The sequence below is a fragment of the Myotis brandtii genome, unplaced genomic scaffold, assembly GCF_000412655.1.
Source record: "Myotis brandtii unplaced genomic scaffold, ASM41265v1 scaffold328, whole genome shotgun sequence".
Classification (NCBI taxonomy): domain Eukaryota; kingdom Metazoa; phylum Chordata; class Mammalia; order Chiroptera; family Vespertilionidae; genus Myotis; species Myotis brandtii.
The window spans coordinates 5892087-5912653 of record NW_005362626.1 but is presented as its reverse complement, the minus strand read 5'-3'; the positions used below and the strand labels follow the sequence as shown (position 1 = coordinate 5912653).

The 20567-nt window shown below is 51.1% G+C and overlaps 1 protein-coding gene across 1 annotated transcript in view; it reads left to right on the top strand.

Annotated features, from left to right (window-relative positions):
* Window positions 1-11025, top strand: part of ANKH (ANKH inorganic pyrophosphate transport regulator) — a 97219-nt gene extending 86194 nt beyond the window's left edge. The window contains exons 9-12 of the mRNA XM_014543552.1: window positions 5497-5626; window positions 8229-8352; window positions 8892-8991; window positions 9598-11025. Of these exons, the coding sequence (XP_014399038.1) occupies window positions 5497-5626; window positions 8229-8352; window positions 8892-8991; window positions 9598-9711 (468 nt within the window). The 3' untranslated portion in view covers window positions 9712-11025. The remainder of the gene's footprint in view (window positions 1-5496; window positions 5627-8228; window positions 8353-8891; window positions 8992-9597) is intronic.
* The last annotated feature ends 9542 nt before the right edge of the window (window positions 11026-20567 follow it).

The window sequence follows — 20567 nt, the reverse complement described above, 5'->3', positions numbered from 1 at the left end:
CAGTGCAACAGTGCAAGTTGATGCTAAGAATCAAAGGCCAAATGGCATTCCTGGGGTGTATATCAGCTCACTCGCTCTCTCGCTCTCTCTCTCTCTCCTCTCTCTCTCTCTGAAAACTCGAGCAAGGTAGGCGTGTGTGATATCTGACAGTGTCCTGCCTTGTTCGGGCCCCTCCATCCACGGGGAAATCAAATTAGTGTGCCTTGTGTGGAGTGACACCAGGTGCAGTGTCCCGAGACGCTGTCTGTGAAACCCAGCTGTCAGCCCCTCCCTCTGAAGCAGGACTTTGCACATCCCTGTCCTAAATACTTATTAAGATGGACAGATACAGGGGCCCCTGTTATTTTAAAATGTGGGGTGTTTTTTTTTCTGGTAAAGAAAAAGGAACACATGCTCTTTGTGGAAAACAGGGGAAAGTCCAAAGAGGAAAATAAAATCAATCCTAATCTCACCACCTACAGACAGCTCACTGGTAGCATTTTATTCCGGAACCAGGAAACCTTTTACAGTAATGATAGTAAGACCGACTGGTCCCACTCACTGTGCCCCTGGCAGGTAGAAGCATCTGTGGGGGTCACGGGGCCACAGACACGCTGGTGGTCTGGTCATCCGAGGGCTAAGGAGCTGGCACCAGAATGTAAATCCACTTACTCACCATCTTGCAGCCCCAAGCCAGGCTGTAACCACCTCTTTGTATGCGGTATTGTTGAGGGTTAACCTCAGGTTTAGGCAGTGGAGACTTAAACCCAATTAAACAGTTGTTGAACTTTTCTTACTAAGTAAAGGTTCCAAATAAAAACGATGCCCAGGGCCAGCTATTTTAATTCATAACAGCAGCATACATTTCACTTCTTCTAACTGCAGGGGACAAGACTCTGACTTGGTACTAATCCTGATTATTCAGGGTAATGGCGGGCGCTGAGGGAGCTCTGGAACTGCGTCAAAACCAGAGCTCTTGGCAATGTTCCCTTGTGGGCTGGAGCCCTCTCCAGCTGTGCAGCAATGGCTCCCCCTCCATCAAATGCTGATGGAGACAACTGGCCTCTTTGAATCCCACATTCTTGGGAGAGAATCTGAGACTGTCCCAGGGCGGGTCAGAAACAGACTCTGTCGGGGAGGAGGGTCCCTCTTCTGTGGGTCTAGTCACGTGGATTCAGACTGTAGCATCTCAGCTGGGGTGTTATTTCTGTAAGGGCTGGGACTTGCTTCCTCCTTAATGCACACTATAGTCCTATTTGGGGACCTTAATCTATGGTAAAACTTAGTCATCACTTAGTTCATCATTACAGGGATTTAGACATGAAAGGTTAAATGCTGCCTCCGATGTGGGACAACTCCATACAGGTAAAGCCTGCTTAACGGGCTGCTTCTAAGGAAGATGCTAAATTACTCATTGATCTGCCCGACCAGATCATCACTAGAAACCTGACCATGGCACATACACTGACCAGAAACTGCATGGGAAGGCTGTGAATACAAGGGCTGCAGCCCAATGGGGGTTAGTTTCCAAGGAGGCTAATGTGATGGAAGAAAAGAGATGCCAGTGATCATGAAGGCAGAAGGTGTGTCTGGAATGGACTACACTTTACGAGCGATGAATATATGTTGAAATGCCAATAAATGTTTCAAAGTTCAAAGTAAAAATTTCATGGTCAGTATCTGGTCCTCAGAAAAAGAATCACATAGTCTGTCAAATAAAAGGGTGTTGGGTCATAGGTCTCCTCCTGTCTTCCTTTCTTTCTTCTCCTTCATCACCTTTTTATTTCAGAATTATCTTAGGTTTACAGAAACATTGTGAAACTAGCACACAGTTCCCACACACCCTTCATTCCTCGCTTAGTTGTGGTTCGTTTGTCACAACTAAGGAACGAACATTGATACGTGGCTGTGAACTGAACTGCACAGTTGATTCAGGTTTCAGTAGCTTTTCCCTCACAGCCCTTGTCATCTTGTCTCCTTAGCCCCCTCTGGTGTGTGAGTTCCGCAGACTTGGCTTGTTTTTGAGGCGTTCCCAGTTTCAAGGAATGCCGCTTAGGTTTTGTGTAAATGTGCCTCAACTCGGGTTTGTCTGAGGTTTTTCTCGTGGCTAGAGGGGGCTTTGGATTTGGGGAGGAAGATCACCTGGGTCAAGTCTCGTCATATCTTATCAGGAGCACGTGCCATCAACATGACTCATCACTGCTCATGTTGACCTTGACCATCTCCCGAGGTCATGTTTGCAGGTCTCTCCACTGTAAAGGTACTCTTTTCCCCTTTCCAAGCCGAGTTCTCCTTGGAGGGGAGTTGCTATGGTCAGCCCACACTTCTGGATGGGGAAGTATAGGTATGCTTCACCTCTCTGGGAAGGGAGTATCTACATGAATTAGATAAAATTCTGGGCCAGAGATCTGACCCTATTTGCTTATTTATATCAATATTAGAAGCCTGGTGCATGGGATTCATGCACTGGTGGGGGGCGTGGCCTGCAGGTATCGCCCAATATGGGAGTGCCACTCATCCTGGTCAGCTGAGCGGCTATGGACCCACCCTCTGAGCGGCTGCTCCCACTGTGGGAGCACCGCTCATCCCAGTCAACCAAGTGGCACTCCCACTGTGGGAGCGCACTGACCACCAGGGGGCAGCTCCTTCGTTAAGCGTCTGCCCCCCTGGTGGTCAGTGAGCATCATAGCAACTGGTTAACTGATCATTCTGGTCGTTCCGCCGTTCGGTCACTGGGCTTTTATATATATAGTTTGACTCATGGGTATTTATTGTATACTCTGTATTCGGTATTACAGTATTTATTTTGTTGCTGAAATTGTTCCAGCTTTGCCCGTGGGGAATGCTTCCTGCTGGGCTCTTGTGTCCGTTGACATATTATTCCAGGCAGCTCTAGAATGAGCCATTTCTCCAGGCAGCCCTGGTTCCTTCTATTGAAAAATAAATAGAAAAACCAAGATCTGGGCACTGAGTGGGTGGTTCTATGCAGCTGGCTGCTTCCTAATAAGATAATATTGACAGCAAGCTCTGCAGCAGAAAAGCCAGCCCTGCAGCTGCTCTAAGGAACAAATCACGTTCATTGTCAGGAGTTTATTAGGTTTGTTTTCCTGGTTTGGAAAAGTCAATGTCGTTAGGCTCTGCAAATATTTGAGGAACACAGCAGGTCGTGGTCAACTGGGAGGGCATGTTCTGAGCCAAGCCTCCTCTGGGTGAACTCATTCGAATGACACTTTCCTGAAATATTCTTTGTCAGGTTCACTTCTACAGCTTCCTGTTTTCTGAAACCGACTGGTTACCTTTGGTCTGGTTGTTAGCTGGGGCTCCACACGTTCCTTAGGGAACACTGACCTGCAGAGAGGAACTGCCGCTTTTAACCAGCGCCAGACCTATTGCTATGCTGCAGATATTCCTTTCTGGGCAATGCAAGAAATAGTCATGTTTTTAGGGACTTACTGGCAGGCAAGGAGCATTTTCATCTGGAAGCATGGCAAAGGCAAAGGGTCAAATTCAGAGACTTCCAGAAGAAAAAGAAAGGAAGCTTCGATCCATTCATTACCCATGGCATTCCTTCGCTTTCAATAATGACCTGTGATTGCTCGAGCCCCAGGCTGACCGGGTTCAGCTACGTTGTTCTAGGAGGCCCAGCCTTCTAGGTGTGGCAGACAGCTCTGAAGAGGCGCCTCAGGAGCATGTGGCCTGACAGGCGCATTCAGGGCACTCTGGGCACAGATAGGTACCAGACAGAAGAGAGTGGTTCAGTGGTGCCACATTGAATCACACTGTGGCATTTTAGAAATGGAATATCAAAACCACCCTCCTGGGAAGCTCTGTTAGGGATCCATCAAACCTTAACATTTTGTTCTCAGGGGCCGCTGTGGTCACCGGCCCAGGTTACTGGGTATTTTTGTAAATGTCTCGCGTGATGTGGGTGTGCTCACCATGGTCCTGTCTTCCAACTGGACTCCGAGGTCTTCCAAGGCCATAAAAGGCCTTGGGGTGCCCATCACCCATGCAGAGAACCCAGAGAGGGGAATCACCTGGCTTTGCCACAGACGCTGGCTGCACCCTCCTCTCTGACATGCAGTGACTCCCTCCCTTCCCCTTGGGTGTTGTAACTGAAAGGCCATTGTGCAGTGATTTTGCAAAGCAGAGAGATTGCAACAGGAGACATCGTCTCACGTTCAGGTCATTGCCGGCTACGGAATACACACGGCATTACAGTGATTGTCCTGCAAGCTCTCATTTTTAGCAGAGTGTGGTCCTCCAACCACGGAAGAAATGCAGGGTGGCTTACTCTTCGTGGGTCCTGAGGCACAAATCAAGTCCGGATATTTCCCACTGTCCTGCTCAGTGCCATTTTGAAGTTGCGACACGAAATTGTCACCATTCCTGAGCTGTAGGCGTGAGCGATACCTCACTGTTTCAGGCTGGTGGCTTTGCCGTGGGAAAACGATGACAAGGTCACTTGTCCAGGGCACACGGTGACAAAGCCTCTGAGCCTCCGAGTTGCTACATCTGAGGAAGTATTTTTTCCTTCGTGTCAGAGATGGGCTGTAAGTACGGGCAGCAGGCAATAGGGTTAAATGATGTCATTTTGGAAAACCCCTGAGATATTTATTCTTCCCAGATGCTGAAAAAGATATGGCAGAATTAAAGCTCCATTGCAGTTAGCAAGTGAAACATATACTAGATCCTCCCAGGTATTTTTTTTTTAATATTTCAACATGACACATTAAACAGGACCAGCCTAATTCCAGGAACCCTAATTTACCCAAAGCCTAAAGGGCGTTATAGTCTAAAATGTCAGTGTTCTGTTTTTGCACGACTGTCATTCGTTTTCTAACGTATTCATTTTCGTTTTAGAGAAGAATCGCTCTCTTGCACCGTCAGGAAGGGAGAGAATTATTTGGGAACTGGTGGGATTTTTCACTCCACTTTTCCCCCGCCCATTTCAGTTCCCACTTTCTCAAAGGGGTTCCGTGTCCAGAGTTCCCCACTTCATAGCTGTGGTCTCTCATTCTCTGAACTAGACCTTGCAGGCTTCCGGGCCTGTGGTTAATCTCAGCATTGCTGTTTCCGTCTCGGTTGGCTGTGCTGATTCAGGCGTGCTGCATGCATCCAGATGCTTCCAGGGCACTTTTTTTATTGGGTGAAAGCTGTAAAAATTGTGTTAATAGACATGTTCCCCCTGAACGGACTGAGCTGGTTAGCAGTCCAGCTGAGCCTTCCGTGGGAGCCCACTGGCCCCGCTCAGTGGCCCCCTTCCCCACTCAGTGCGTCCACATCTGCCCCGCTGTCCGGGCCCCTGTGGGGCAGATGTGGCAGGTGGGCCTGGGCCTGTGCCAGCGGTGAGAACAGGGCAGGGTGATGGCAGCCTGAGGACCGGTATGCCAGCCTCCTGCTTGGGCAGGTCACCCTCTCTCTGAGCTCCTGGGCATATTAGAATGCCTGGCTTTCTCATTCCACTCGTTGATGCCTTTTCCTCACAACCTGGCTTCCCCCTCCCCGCCCCTCCAGCTCTGCTTTGTGATGTTCTGGACCCCCAACGTGTCCGAGAAGATTCTGATAGACATCATCGGCGTGGACTTCGCCTTCGCAGAGCTCTGCGTCATTCCTTTGCGGATCTTCTCCTTCTTCCCCGTCCCAGGTAAAGCAAAAGCAAACGAAAGACAAGTTCCTCCTTACCACTCCCTCCCCCCACCCTGGCCCGCCTGGCTCAGTCTTCTTTCTTTGGAAGTGTTTGCAATCGTGTCCCAAACAAAACCGTAAATCTTCACAGTGGACTGGAAAGATGCGGAGACATGGCCCAGTAGGATGAAAGTTCATAACACGACGCCTACAGGAATCGTCGGTTTCTTAAAGGAGAACGGTTGCAAACACGGGAAAAAGAAAGCAGACCCCCAGGGACAGCGTGAGGAGTTCAGGGGCAAAGAACTGCCACGCACCCTGATGGTGGTGGGGACACGAGTCTAGGCCTGTGTCAGAACCCTTAGAACCGTACATTCAGAAGTCGAATTGTAGGAATGTTAATTTCAGGAGTAAAATGGGGTGAGGGGAGTAGCCTGTAAAACCTGGATCCATACAGGGAAAGAGAGGGGCTGCTGGAGACAAGAATCTGGGGGCAGAGCTGAGGCCAGAGGGCATGTGGCCAGAGAGGAGAAGCCCACAGCCAAAGCAATCTGGGGGCAGAGCTGAGGCCAGAGGGCATGTGGCCCACAGCCAAAGTGGAAGCCAGTTGGAAAATTCGCAAACCGGCAGAGTAGTGTGAGGTGTGCCATAAGGAAGGAGGTCGTGCTTTAGGAAATGAGAAAAGCGGGCTGCAGAGCAGTTGCTTAGTATGCTACCCTGTCTGTAGCACATGTACCACCCATCATGTATGCCTGGGTGTGCGATGTTCAGGGTAAGTGCCTGCCTGTCTACATACCATTTCTAGAGGTAACTCGCCAACAGTCGGCTAGCAGTGCTTGCCGCTGGGAAGCAGGACAAGGGCCCCGGGGAGCCAGGCCTGGGAGGAAGACCTCTGTGCTATATTTTCTTTTAAATTCTGTAGCAAGTCCATGTTGTTTCCTGTTAAAAATTTTATTGCCCAGAAATTCCACCCCAGTCAGTGAGCTGAGAAGCCAAAATCTACAGAGAGCCACAGTGAGGTGAAGAAACGGGCCATGGAGCTCAGCCAGCCCTGTGGGCCCGCCAGCCCCAGTTGTCCCTGAATTGCACAAGCTGCCTTGCTCTTAGGGGCCAAGCACTCCTGGAGGCTGGGTCCCTCGGGTGTCACCTTCTCAGCTGTGGCAGACATGGAGGGATGGAGGGTCAGGGGTGCAGGGGAGGCAGGACCCCGGGGAGCCAAGCTTTGGAAGGCGATGCCACCTAGAGGTGCTGCCCTCACAGTGTTGCCTGGAGGAGGGGCTGGAGGTTCCCAGAGACTCTGCTTCATCTCCTCCTAAGGCAGTGGTTCTCAACCTTCCTAATGCTGCGACCCTTTAATACAGTTCCTCATGTTGTGGTGACCCCCAACCATAAAATTATTTTCGTTGCTACTTCATAACTGTAATTTTGCTACTGTTATGAATCGTAATGTAAATATCTGATATGCAGGATGTATTTTCATTGTTACGAATTGAACATAATTAAAGCATAGTGATTAATCACAAAAACAATATGTAATTATATATGTGTTTTCCGATGGTCTTAGGCGACCCCTGTGAAAGGGTCGTTCGACCCCCAAAGGGGTCGTGTCCCACAGGTTGAGAACCGCTGTCCTAAGGGCTTCCAGATGGGTCCAGCTTCCACCTGTCTGTGCAACCTGCGGGGTGTGGGCCAACCGGATTAGCATTCTACCTGTGCGCCCTCACCTTTGCCCTTGCCCAAACCCAAGTGTGTGTCTGAGCCTCTTAAATACAGCCCTCCACCCTGGGCCGGCAGGGCACACCGTTAGACCAGGAGGACAGCAGGTCTTCCTCCCAATGGGCTTCCTCCCTGGGCACGAGGTTTCACCCCAGGAGTGAGCGCTTCCTTAAACGCCCTCCAGTTTGAGGCCAGACATCTGGGGCACTTCTTGCTGATAACTGTTTTCCTCCAAAACCAAATTCAGGCAGCAGTTCACACATGTTGCTGGAGCCCTCCATGGCATCCAGGCTGGGTGCCCTGCCCTCCCGCAGTTCCCGTCTGGATGGGGAAACTGGGCGAGGTGTCTGTGACACACCCACCTGTCAGAACGACAGGGACCTGACAGGGGCAGGAGGAGGGCGGTGACTGAGGTTTCCGTGGTCGGGGACGGCTGAGGAAATCAGGGATGCGGACAGAGCAGCCCTCTCTCCTCCCCGACACCTTGTCTCTGGGCTTTTGGTCCAGGTTTGCTCCTCCCTCAGAATCAGGTTTGATCACTGGCAGCCGTCTCTTCTCTCTGAGTTTTTTGTTCGAGAGAGGAAGGGTCCAAGCTTGAGGCAGGAGTGGACAGGACTGTCCCAGGGGCAGTCACTATGGAGGAGGGAGCTGCCTGCAGCCACTCACTGTCTGGACGCTCAGGGCTGTGATGGGGCAGGAGCTGAGGTAGGGACTGGCTGCCCGGGCCCTGACCAGAGACCAGGAACCTGGCAGGAAGACAAGGCGATGCCCAGGGCAGCAGCAGCAGGGCCTGGGTCCCAGCCTGCGCCCCAAGGACCATGGTGTGCTGCCCAGGGGCTAGAAACTACAGGCTGAGGACCCGGAGAAGCAGGTCGTTGCTGACGAGCCCTTTGCTCTCCCCTCAGTCACTGTGAGGGCTCATCTCACCGGGTGGCTGATGACCCTGAAGAAGACCTTTGTCCTGGCCCCCAGCTCCGTGCTCCGCATCATCGTCCTCATCACCAGCCTCGTGGTCCTGCCCTACCTGGGGTGAGTCGTCGGGGGCGTGGGGCTGTGGGTCCTTCTGCCACTTAAGTTCTGTTTAGATGGTTGCATTTGCTTTTTCGTGTGAAAGCCCCAAGCGTATCTACAAGTAGAAATGCAAAACTGCGTCCTATTCTCTGCCTGCAAACCAGATGGGAGGCTGTTGAGATCCATTCTAGAAAAGTCCTTTCAGGGTCAGGCCCATACACACTATTTACTGAGCACCAACCGTGACTCCCAGCCTCCCACGGAAGGGGCTTGCAGAGAGGAGGGTGGGAGGTGCTGCGGGCTCAGGAGGGATGGGGACGCTAGCCCGGCCGCCAGAAGGTGCTGAGCTGAGGCCCGGAGGGGGCCGGGGAGGCAGCTCTGCCTGGAGGTTCAGGTCCCCTCCCCATGCAGGTGCCCGGCTTACTAGGTGCAGACTCTGAACTCGATTGTCTGGTGCCTCTTGTCTACACCTTTCCTGGGTGTCGGCTGGATTCTGACACTGTGTGTGCCTCCGCACGGATTTAACAAACTTATGGCCTTTGCTTTCTCATCCCCAGAGTCCACGGAGCCACCCTGGGCGTGGGCTCCCTCCTCGCGGGATTTGTGGGAGAATCCACCATGGTCGCCATAGCCGCCTGCTACGTCTATCGGAAACAGGTGAGACGTGGGGCAGACACACCTGCCACGGCTGGGAAGCCTCCTCCGGGTGTAGGAAGACTTGAGTGGCTCCTGTGGGCCACAGTGGGAGGCCTCCCATCCTTCAGCTGGGCCCGCACTGCAGGGTCCAGGCCTCAGGGCAGCCACCTGGAGTTAGGCCAGGCCAGGCGCAGGGTGGGAGAGAATGACAGCAAGCCTGGGGCTAGCCCGAGGGAGGAACACTCCAATAGCATCAGGCCGCATGCTCATCCCAGGGACAGAGGCTCTGCAGGCCCTGAGCAGGAGGGTGGGGAGAGCTCAGGCCCTGCTGGGAAGGGCGGGCGGAAGTGGTGTCCCCGAGTAGAGGCAGGTTGCCATCAGCTGCCGGTGCGTCCAGAGGGCACTGGGGAGAGTCGTTGGGATGGGATCGCCCAGAATCCGGGCACAGGGCCAGCGTCCAAGTAACCAGACAGAGAGGCACACGCCGGACTGAGGTGCAGCCTCGGTGAGGTCGCCCCAACCATCCGCGAGACCCAAGTCTGAGACCCCGGGGGCCTCCCCCTGCTCTTGGCTCTGCTGTGATGTGTCCCTGCCACAGCCCACGCTTACGTGTCTTCTTTGCTCTAGAAAAAGAAGATGGAGAACGAGTCAGCCGTGGAGGGGGAGGACTCGGCCATGACGGACATCCCTGCCGCCGAGGAGAGCACGGACATCGTGGAAATGAGAGAGGAGAACGAATAAGGCGCGGGGCGCACGGGCACCGCGGGGACGGTGGAGATGACACCCCAGCGCCATCTCCTCTCCTGTCGAGTTCTGGTTCTGGTTTTGGTAACGACAGAGGCCTTGGTTGAAAGGTTTCACGTACACTCCGGCATACCGGGTATGCTCCACGCAGCGGGGACCGAGGGAACGGTCTCTGCCGACGCTTTGTAAAAACCCACACGACAGTTGACTTCGTGCCCCGCTTCATGAGAACCCAAAAGACATAGCTGCCTCGTGGTCCACGTTGTCTCCCCTCCCTCAGACCATCTCCGCTTGGAACCAAAGGACTGCGGCTCTGCCCTCCCGCGCCCGCGGCCACCACTGCCCCGCAGGCCACGGCCTGCACCCGTCCCTCTGCATCTCTCTGAAGAGTCCACAGGTGACGACTCGGCTTTCCATGGCTTCCCAGCGGCGTGGCTGCGCAGAGAGAGGTCACCCCGGTGGCCTCCACCACGGAGTCCTCCCTGCCCCCTGCACCTGTGCAGACGCCTGGCCTGCGCGGGCCGTTCCCCGCTGAAGAAGGGATCTGTGAGTGCGCTGGGCAGCTGGATGGAGAGAAAAGCGTGAGATGCCACAGGGACAGCCCGCTGACAGCACCGACCACGCGCCTCTCACCCGGCCTCCTGCTAGAGCTGGGTGAGCTCTCACACCTGGCCCCGCCGTGTACATACCTGAGCTAACATTAACCTTGTCACCAAAGCCATCTCCGAATTTCAGCATCCTTCCGCATGGCTTCCCCCGAAGGCTTGTTTTCCACTCACCCTCCCTGAAGGTGGCGCTAGAGCAAGGGAATCGGAGCATTCTAACTCTACCTTGTAGTTTTTACAGTGAACTGCAGCTTTAAGTCGTAATCTAGCACTCTCATGCCAGGTTGTCGTATCGTAACTTTTGAAGTAATGTCTTACCTGGTCCAGCCATTCTTAGTCATAACCATGCGGTACAGGTAATTCCTCGTGTACGCCCCTCTCACGCCACAAGATAAAGCAAGACATTTTATAAAACAACTTCAAAGTCACTATGTGATACTCCCTGAGATGATACATCTGAAATCCATTTAGTGCAGTATATTTTTCTAAGTTTTGGAAAGCGGGTTTTTTCTTTAAAAAAAAAAAAATATGGACACAGTTCAGTAAATTCTTGATTTCGTCAAAATTCCTAGACTGAAAGAACCTAGACACAAAACTATTTTAAAGATATAAATATATACTGTATATGTTATGTAATTTATTTTAGGCTATAATACATTTCCTATTTTCGCATTTTCAATAAAATGTCTCTAATACAATACAGCAATTGCTTGTGTGTCCACATATCTGCCAGTTGAAATGTATTGTACCGATGAACATCGTCTCTTATTTGTAGCCGTTTTACAAAGCCTGTCCTTTGTACCTAAATATAAGGGCCTGTAGATGACCAGAGGACTATTTTTGATCCCAGGTAACGGGTGTAAATGGGTTAGCTGGAGTAGACACTGGTGAGGGGGGAAATAGATGCTGGAAAGGGAGAAAGACGAAAGGAAAAGGCCAGGCGCTCATATTTATTGTATTCGGTGCTGTGTGATCCTATTGTTCCTCTAGAAAAAGGGATGTGAGGGCATAAGGTCAGGCGTGCGCATCACGGGTTGCATTCCTGTTTCTGGACACCCAGGGGCCCTCAGGGATGCCGCCACCAGGACCAATCCGCAGGTGCTCCGCCGGAGGTAGGAGTGCTGAAAACCAGGATGCACAGCTTTGGGGTGCTTTCAGGGGCAGATCTGAGAAGATGGGGAAAATCTAATTGTATTGGCTTTTTAAAAAGTACATGACTAGAAAATTAAGCAGCAATATTCCTTTAACCCAGGTGATATTTCATGCTGTGGGGTTGGAGCTTAAAAATTGAAAAAGCGAGAAAAAAAAAAGGGGGAAAAATTGAAAAAGCGAATTCTTTCCCTCTAAATCAGGGAACCATCAACTCGAGACTCCAGTAGGCAACAAGAACATGTTGTTAGGACTTCCAAGCCCCCTCAGGGAAAGGTTCACAGGTGATGGTATTTTGGTAGAATTTTGGAGAACCCGGGAATCAACCCCCAGACCACGGTGACTGCCCCTGGGACAGTCCGGTCCACGCCTGCCACCCCAGCCCCACCCGCCCCAGCCTCAAGCTCGGACCCTTCCTCTCTAGAAAACTCGCGGCCTCTCAGATGGTTCCTTCACCTGGGCTGCAGGAGCATCCTGACAAGCACACACCTCAGCCTCCCAAGCAAACCCGATTGCTGGCAGGTTCTGCATCTCTCCTGAGAACCATGGCGGGAAAGGCAGTCAAACCAGAGACGTGGGGGCGCTTCTTCCACGTTTCAGAGTAAGGAGGGGCATTCTTTTGACTTTGCTGATCAAAGAAACATCCCTCCAACACAGGTTTTTGTGTTTTGTTTAAAATATTTCTATTGATTGTTTTTCTTTTGAGAGAGAGAGGAAGGGAGAGGGAGAGAGAGAGAAACATCGATGTGAGAGAACATTGAGTGGCTGCCTCCTGCATGTCCACCCTCTGCCAGGGATGGAGCCCGAAACCCGGGCATGTGCCCTGACCAGGAATGAAACCAGCAACGGTTTGGTAACATGGGACAATGCCCAACCAACCGAGCCATACCGGCCAGGACAACACAGGTTTTCTGTTTGTTTTTTATTGCACATTGCTCCGCTGATAGATTTAGTGACCCGGGCATGTGCCCTGACCAGGAATGAAACCAGCAACCTTTTGGTAACATGGGACAATGCTCAACCAACCGAGCCATACTGGCCAGGACAACACAGGTTTTCTGTTTTTAATTGCACATTGCTCCGCTGATAGATTTAGTGTTGCCGTGAGGGTCTCGTGTCAAGGACCATGAAAAGACCCGGTGTGACGTTCTCTGTGCTGAGTGACTGCTTGTAGACAAAGGGAACCTAGAACTACAGGGGCATCAAGGCATTTTTAATTTAAATGCTGACAGGTGAGCTCGGGCAGCTCAAAGCAGTGTTTCTGGAGGAGGGTTTTCTCTGCACAAGCCCAGGGCAGAGCAACTCCTCCGTGGCCTCCCTGCTCTTTTGAGGGGCTGTGTGCACTCTGCCCCCAATAGCGGGATCTCGGTGGCCCTGGGCACCGGTGAGACACCCAGGAACTGAGCAGGCAGAACCAGGCAAGGCTTGCTCCAGGACGGTCTCAATAGGATGGGCCCGCCGGCCACGTGGCTCAGGGCGTGTTGAGAGGTTTGAACGTTGGCAGGAACCTCTCACCTGTTTGGGATTCTGTAATTTGGGCACTGAAAGCCGATGGTTTACAACTCAGGGGTCCTCAAACTTTTTAAACAGGGGGCCAGTTCACTGTCCCCCAGACTGTTGGAGGGCCGGACTATAGTTTAAAAAAAAACTATGAACAAATTCCTATGCACACTGCACATATCTTATTTTGAAGTAAAAAAACAAAACGGGAACAAATACAATATTTGTATTTGCATGTGGCCCGCGGGGCCGTAGTTTGAGGACTCCTGGTTTACATCATTGGGTAAAAGTCAGGTGCACCCCCTCGCTGCCTGCCTTGGGCTTATCGTGTGCCAAAGATCGTCTTCCCCCCGTTTTGTGTTTTGTTTTGTGTTGTTTTAGCATCAGCAGGTGATTTGACTTTGAGACTTTTAGCTTTGGATTAGGCCAGTGGTCAGCAAACTGCGTCTCGCGAGCCACATGCCGTTCTTTGGCCCCTTGAGTGTGGCTCTTCCTCAGCCTTAGGAGTACCCTAATTAAGTTAATAACAATGTACCTACCTATATAGTTTAAGCTTAAAAATTTGGCTCGTGGTTCTCAACCTTGGCTGCACATTAGAATCGCCTGGGAATCTTTTTTAAATCCTGATTTCTGGGCCTCATCCTCCGGAAATTCTGTTTCTTTGTTATGGGGTGGGTGGCCCCACCCCATCACAAAGAAACAGAATTTCCGGAGGATGAGGCCCAGAAATCAGGATTTTAAAAAGATTCCCAGGTGATTCTAATGTGCAGCCAAGGTTGAGAACCACTGGGTTAGGCGATATTGGAGGGGCCAAGTAAAGTTTCGCTCATGTCGATGCACCATTTCACTCCTCCAGTCTCCCAATAAAGAGTGGTGGGAAGGGCGGGGCCGGAGGCCCACGAGGAGGAGACGGGTCTCCGTGTGGTTCTCTGGCCCCCAGGGTGCTTCCCAACCAGGGCCGGCTCTGTGGTCCTCACAAGCGGCCTTTTCCGGATCTCTTGGGGTGGGGCGAGTCATTCCATCCCCACATATCAGAGCAGTTTTCACTGGGATCTTAGAGTAAGAAGTGAAAAGAACCAACGGCTCCCTCCCCTCCTAACCAGTCATCGTTTGGTGGGGTCTCGTCTCATGGGTAAGTGGATTTTTTTTACTTTTTTACTTCAAGCTGAAATGGGAGAATAAGAACCTGTGTTGCAAAATAGAAAGTATTTATACTGTAGTAATTAAAGGACATGACCTTGAGAAATATTTTCTTGTGTTTAAGAAGACGACGCCAGCAACTCTCTGAGCAGACCAGGGCCCAGGGCAGCCTGTGCCCCAGCGGGCCAGTGTCCCGCCTCTCACTTTGCAGGTGACTGGCCTCTAACTTAAGATGAAGTCTCCAAAGTGAGGCACAGGCCAGGGAAGGGGTCTTCTACCGTCCAAGTCCTGCCCTTTTCGGTTGTGTGTGTGTTTGACGGGGAGGGGGTAACCAAAGTTTCGATGGGCAGGGCTTTCCACGACATGGCGATTTGTAAGTGTTGAGGCAAACCAGCCTCCCTGCCTGCCTCCTGCAGACGGCCACGCTCACACACAGCTCTTTCATCAAAAAGCATGTTTCTGAGCAACGTGTTTGGTAAACATGCGAGATGCCCTCCGTGTGGGTGTCTCTATTTCTGTCATTTGCGGCAGCAAAACGCCACGTGACTCATCAGCTGACCTAACCACACGTGAAACAGGAGGTAGAGAAAATCTGAGGCCACATGCGGGACAGCCCGGCTGCCCGCCCTGGCGCAGGCGGTGCATCTGAAATGAAACACACGAATGTTCTAAAGGAGAGAAATTGTATTATGGAATCAAAATAACCCACTTCGGAGTCAGGAAAAAGTGACAAGTTATGTAGTTTACTGTCCAGTCTCAAAGGGAAAATTAAGAACGAGGGATGGTGAGATCTTGTTTGCTTCAGTGGCCTCTCCAGAGGGGAGGGTAGAACTATTAGCTGTTGCCGCCTCTGCTAAGAACAGCAGCAAAGGTAGGCCTCCTAAGTTTGTTTTTCTTTCATTACCGTTGCCAAGTCCAAGTGGTTCCAAAAGAATGTTTTTCTCGGCTTCGTTTGTGATCAGCCAGGGTCTCTAACAGACTGCCTATGACATACACACTGGTAAGACAGCGGCCAGCCCCCGCCCCCCAATAGATGCAGCAGGTTCTTACAGGGCACCTCTTGGTAAGTTAGGCAACTCCAAGAGCACTTTGCTATCAGAACTTGACATTGGCTTCTATGGTCTGTGTGAAACAAAAGCACACAAGAGCTAGGAGCCCTTTCTCTCTCCAGAAGTAAACGTGGTCTCAGGTTAAAGAAGGGGGAGGTGGAGGCAGACCAGCCAAAAACACGTGTACCATTGCCTGTCGGGTCTGGTGGAAATCCAGTGGCCTGTGGAAATTGGTCGTTACTCTAAGATTTAGCAGATGTTCTCCAACTGAGAACCAGGGACAGGAAATGGTGCCTTTGGAGTTGGGAACATTACAGCCAGCTGGCCTCTGGCTCCCTGAAGCGTGGAGCTGTGAGCATGGGGGACCCACAGTTTCGGTCTAACAGAGGAGTATAGGGTACACACCCATGCCAATCACTCAACACCTGAAGGGTGGACCAGTCACCCCGAAGCAGCCCCTTCCCTGGGGTGCTATGTCCACAAGGTTTGTGGGGCAGATACACAGTCCCTTGGGTCTCTGATATATTTGGCTTGCTTAGCGATGTATTGAGAGGGTAAAGGTCAAAAGCTGGCGTGACCAGGGAGCTGGTGTAGAGCTCAGAAATCTTGACAAAGCCACCCAGGAGTCTGTTCAGTCCACACCTGTTCATCTAAGGGAGCTTCCGTGCTGGGCCATGGGTTCATAGCATGACCATCCGCCTCACTCACACCTCTCCGGCCTCACCGTGGTCACCTGTCCAAGGAGAGGCCTGGGCCATTCCTGCTAAGGCCCCTTCCTGGGCTCCTTCCTATGTATGATCTAGGATTTAGAACACGGCATGGGACCCTGCAATGGAAAAATAAAATTACCTCATTCTTCATTTCAGATGTGATCATCAGCAGTGATCCAGGTTTTTTTTAAAAATACAATTAAGTCTAGTGGGAGTCATTCCACGTGCGCTTGGTGGTCAATTCACAGGCTTTTCGGTTTCGCAGCAAAACTGTGGATTTAACTTAAACTGTTGAAACCAATTACGTTAAAATAGTTGTGCAGCCTTTGATTAAAATTGACTGCAGAGATCAATATATAATATACTTTGCATTTAAACAAGTGCTGTATATGTACTTAACAGATGTAAGTTTTTGCATTGTTATGAGAATTTCTACCTGCTTTGCTTTTTAAAAATTATTTGGGGGATTTGTGCTCATATATTGTCAAGTAGCTTTCATACTCTAATTTTAGTTTAAGTAAAGTTTCAACAGTTGGCCTACAATTGCGATTGCTTTTAGCTTCTTGGTTTTCTTATTTACACACCCAGATTGCATGGCAGCTGACTGCAATTTTCTTTTTTTTGTCAAACGTACTGGAGATATTAAAATTTCGCCCTTTGCCTTGGTAGCTAAAACCTCTAACCACTGGGATAGTTCTCTAAATGCCTTGGTATTTAAATATGACCTATTTCTTTAAGCTTTACTTTGTATTAAAATAAATTTGTACTTCCCATAACTACAGTAATACTGAAAGTATTTCTCTGAAGCCCAACTTCTCTACCCTTCTAAAAAGGGATGCCAGACTTAGAGGGGTGCTAGGAAAGCCAGAGGAACAGAACCTGAAATCCCCTCCTGCCCATATCTAAGAGACTGTCCACATCTAAGAGACTGTCCAATCTTTAAAGCAGTGGTTCTCAACCTTGGCTGCACATTAGAATCACCTGGGAATCTTTTTAAAATCCTGATTTCTGGGCCTCATCCTCTGGAAATTCTGTTTCTTTGTTACTAATGTTGTGGCCCCACCCCATAACAAAGAAACAGAATTTCCGGAGGATGAGGCCCAGAAATCAGGATTTTAAAAAGATTCCCAGGTGATTCTAATGTGCAGCCAAGGTTGAGAACCACTGCTTTAGGGCTGTGGTCGGCAAACTGTGGCTCTCAAGCCACATGCAGTTCTTTGGCCCCTTGAGTGTGGCTCTTCCTAAGCCTTAGGAGTACCCTAATTAAGTTAATAACAATGTACCTACCTATATGATTTAAGTTTAAAAAATCCGGCTCTCAAAAGAAATTTCAATTGTTGTACTGTTGATATTTGGCTCTGTTGACTGAGTTTGCCAACCACTGCTTTAGGGGAAAGACATGCCTCTTTTTTTAAATGTAATGTCTTAACCTCAAAGAATCTCGGCCCTCATTTTTTGTGAACTTCACGGGAGGTGACATGGAGAAAGTGTTTTAAGATGCCTGTAATCAACAAGGGTGTAGGCATTTCGCTGACTTGCTTGGGATGGCCTGTTTTCCCCTGAGCTGCTTCATTACATGGCTTTGAGTTAAAATCCCAGGTCTCAGCCCTACCTCTACCGCACTTCTCTTTTCTGCCACTAATGCTTTAACACTGCCATGGTTTTTAAGTCTTAAGAAGTCATCTTTCATTCCCCCCATGGCACTTGGGAGACGGCGTGTCTTCCTGCCCTGCTGTAATGTCACGCTGGGGAGCTGTGCTGGCATCAAATCGTGAATTTTCCCCACAGCAGTACCACGAGGGCAAATCTGCTCCCCTCCCATGCTCCCACCTGACAGCCAGGTGAATCACTTTATCATCCACCGAGAAATCTACTCCATGACCCTCCCACACCCACCCACTGACCCCCATCTGTTTTCCCTCGAAGTAACTCTCATCCATCCTCTGCATCCTCTCTAGTCGGACTGGCTCACCTCGGGTGCTCTCGGGTGCTTTGAATCGAAAGACCAATAAGGAATGAACAAATACAATAATTACCATTCACCTCTACATTACACTACACGCCCAAGTTCTTCCATCACATTCATACTCTGAGGGAACGTGGCTGAGGCACACTGGCTGGGTCAGCTCCAAGACAGAAGCAATCCTAACCGTGACCCTAACCCTAAATCCTAACCCTAATCCTAACCCTAAATCCTAACCCTAACACTAAATCCTAAATCCTAACCCTAACACTAAATCCTAACCCTAACCCTAAATCCTAACCCTAACCCTAAATCCTAACCCTAACACTAAATCCTAACCCTAGCACTAAATCCTAACCCTAACCCTAAACCCAAACTCTAGCCCTAACCTTAACCCTAACACTAAATCCTAAACCTGATCCTGATTCTCACCCTAGTGGGACAGAAGCTCACAAGTTCGTGCACAACTGGCTCAAAGAGCGACTTCTCCCCAATGCCTGGCAACTCCACACCCTTACTTTGCTCTGCCGTCCCCCACATGCCACCACTGTCCAGATTTCAGCACCTTCCTCACCCACAACTGTTCTAAATGTTGTTTAATTCCACCTTCTTTGTAAAAGAATAAAATGGCTCCCAGGCCTCGGGCTTGCTCCCTCCTTAGCTGGGAATCTAGTTCTGCATGTTCCCAGTGACCTAATCTGGGCCTGTTCTGATTCCAAATTCACAATGATCCTCCCTCGGGGCTGCTTGCCCCGGCTGGTTCCAGCCACCTCCCAACATCTCAGAGGGGCCGGGAGAGGCCTTGGCCTTCAGCCCCTCCCGGCACAGCTCTTCTCCACCCCTCCCATGCTTTCTCCTGAAGAGGTGAATGACCTCATCACTACCCAGAAACCTGCTCCACCCGCCCTCCTGCCATCAAGACACTGCCTTCAGCCCTTCCTCCTCTGTCTCTCACTCTGTCACTCCCTCTGTCCTCTTCAGACCAGATGCTCCTGGACACCGAGGGCCTGGATGCTGCAGGAGCCTTCTCCAGGCTCATGGCCGCTGGCCCAGGATGGAAATGACCCCTCCTGGAATTTTGCAGTGCACAACCTGTAAAACCATTCCCAGCGGTCTGACCACCTGCACCCCACCCCCTCACCTGCCCTTACAGGCTGGCCCTTCCTCTCACTCTAGGCGCTGGGTTGCTGCCAGAATGGCCCTGCAGGGACATGGGTGAGCACCGGGCTGAGCCTGGGCCGTGTGTAGTAAACGAGAGACCAGCCAGGGAGCAGGAGGGTGCCAACCCCCAAAGAGAAGGAGCAACATACAATGGGGACTCCTGCTGGCACCCAGCTTCCTGCTCGGGCACCTGAACCCCTGGCCCCATTCCAAATCTTCTCCTTGACTCTTTCTTCATTCACCATGAGGGTCTAAAAGAGGAGACATTTAGAAAGAGAATCTGGAGAGATGGTTTCTCCTCCTCAGGGGTGTATGCACATGTGTGGGAAAGTCCCCGATACCTTAAGCCTAGAGAGAGGGCTTTTCAGGGGATACTCGGGGAGCTTGCAATGGGCCCTACTGTGGTGGGACTCAGTGTCTAGGTGCCCTGTCAGATCTGACAGAACAGGGCCGCAGGAGAGGGGCTCTGGGCGGGCTGGCCCGCACCAAGTCTGACATGGCACAGGGTGCTAGTCTTACCCACAAAGCAGACCTGGGCCACACTGATCAACAAGCTGACCTGGGGTGTCTCAGGCCCTGAGCTGGGCATGAAGGGGTCTCCAAAGATCCCAGAGAGAACCCCAGGCAAGAACGGGAGCATGAGAACTGGCCAGGCCCAGGCAGTGAGGCTGGCTCAGGACAGCAGCCACTGAGTAAAGTCTTTGCTCCCTGCCCCCCTGCCCTGCCTCCTCTTCCCCAGCTCCGGAGGGCCAGACAGGGAGTTCACAATTAGTCACGGCTTTGACTCCTATACCAGATGGGTTACTCCAATTTTACAACTGGAATAACATTTGGCAATTTGAAATGATGATAAGGCCTCTTTATTATCCAAGCATGAGCAGGCTAGGTGTTCTCCTACTTGAGCTGTAGGAGATAAAAATAAAGTTGCTTTGTGATTCTATCCCTGGAGTCATGCCAGTTCAGCTCATTTGTACAGAGGCACATGGGCTCTCAAAGGTGGGGAGGGTAAGAGAGGGCCTGGAGGGACAGGAAGGGCAGGGCTGGGCCAGCTCATCCTTGCCTCTGGATTTGGAACTGAGCTGCCCTGACCAGGCACTCTTTGGTGAATGAATGAAGGCATTCACACCTTCCTCACCTGAACATGCTCTGACCCTAGGTCACCTGCACATCAGCCCTCCCTCCTGTGACCTTCTCTCCAACTCTCTCGTTTTTATTTTATTTTGTAATGTGTTTTTATTGCTGATAGTATTACAGATATCTCCCATTTCCCTACCCTTCCCCCCCTCCTGCCAGTCCCTACCCACCCCCCAGGTCTTCATTACCCTACTGCCCATATCCATGGACTATAAGTATACTAGAGGCCTGGTGCACAAATTCATGCATGGGTGGGGTCCAGCCGCCCCTTGGGATGGGGGCCGATTGGGGCCAGGCTGGCAGGGGGGAGGGGACGCAGGAGGTTGGCTGGCCAGCCACACCCAATTGGGGTGAGGGTGGGGCCAATCGGGGCCCCAGTCAGGCCAGTTGGCCATCACAGTGCGCGTCATAGCGACTGGTCGTTCCGGTTGTTAAATCATTC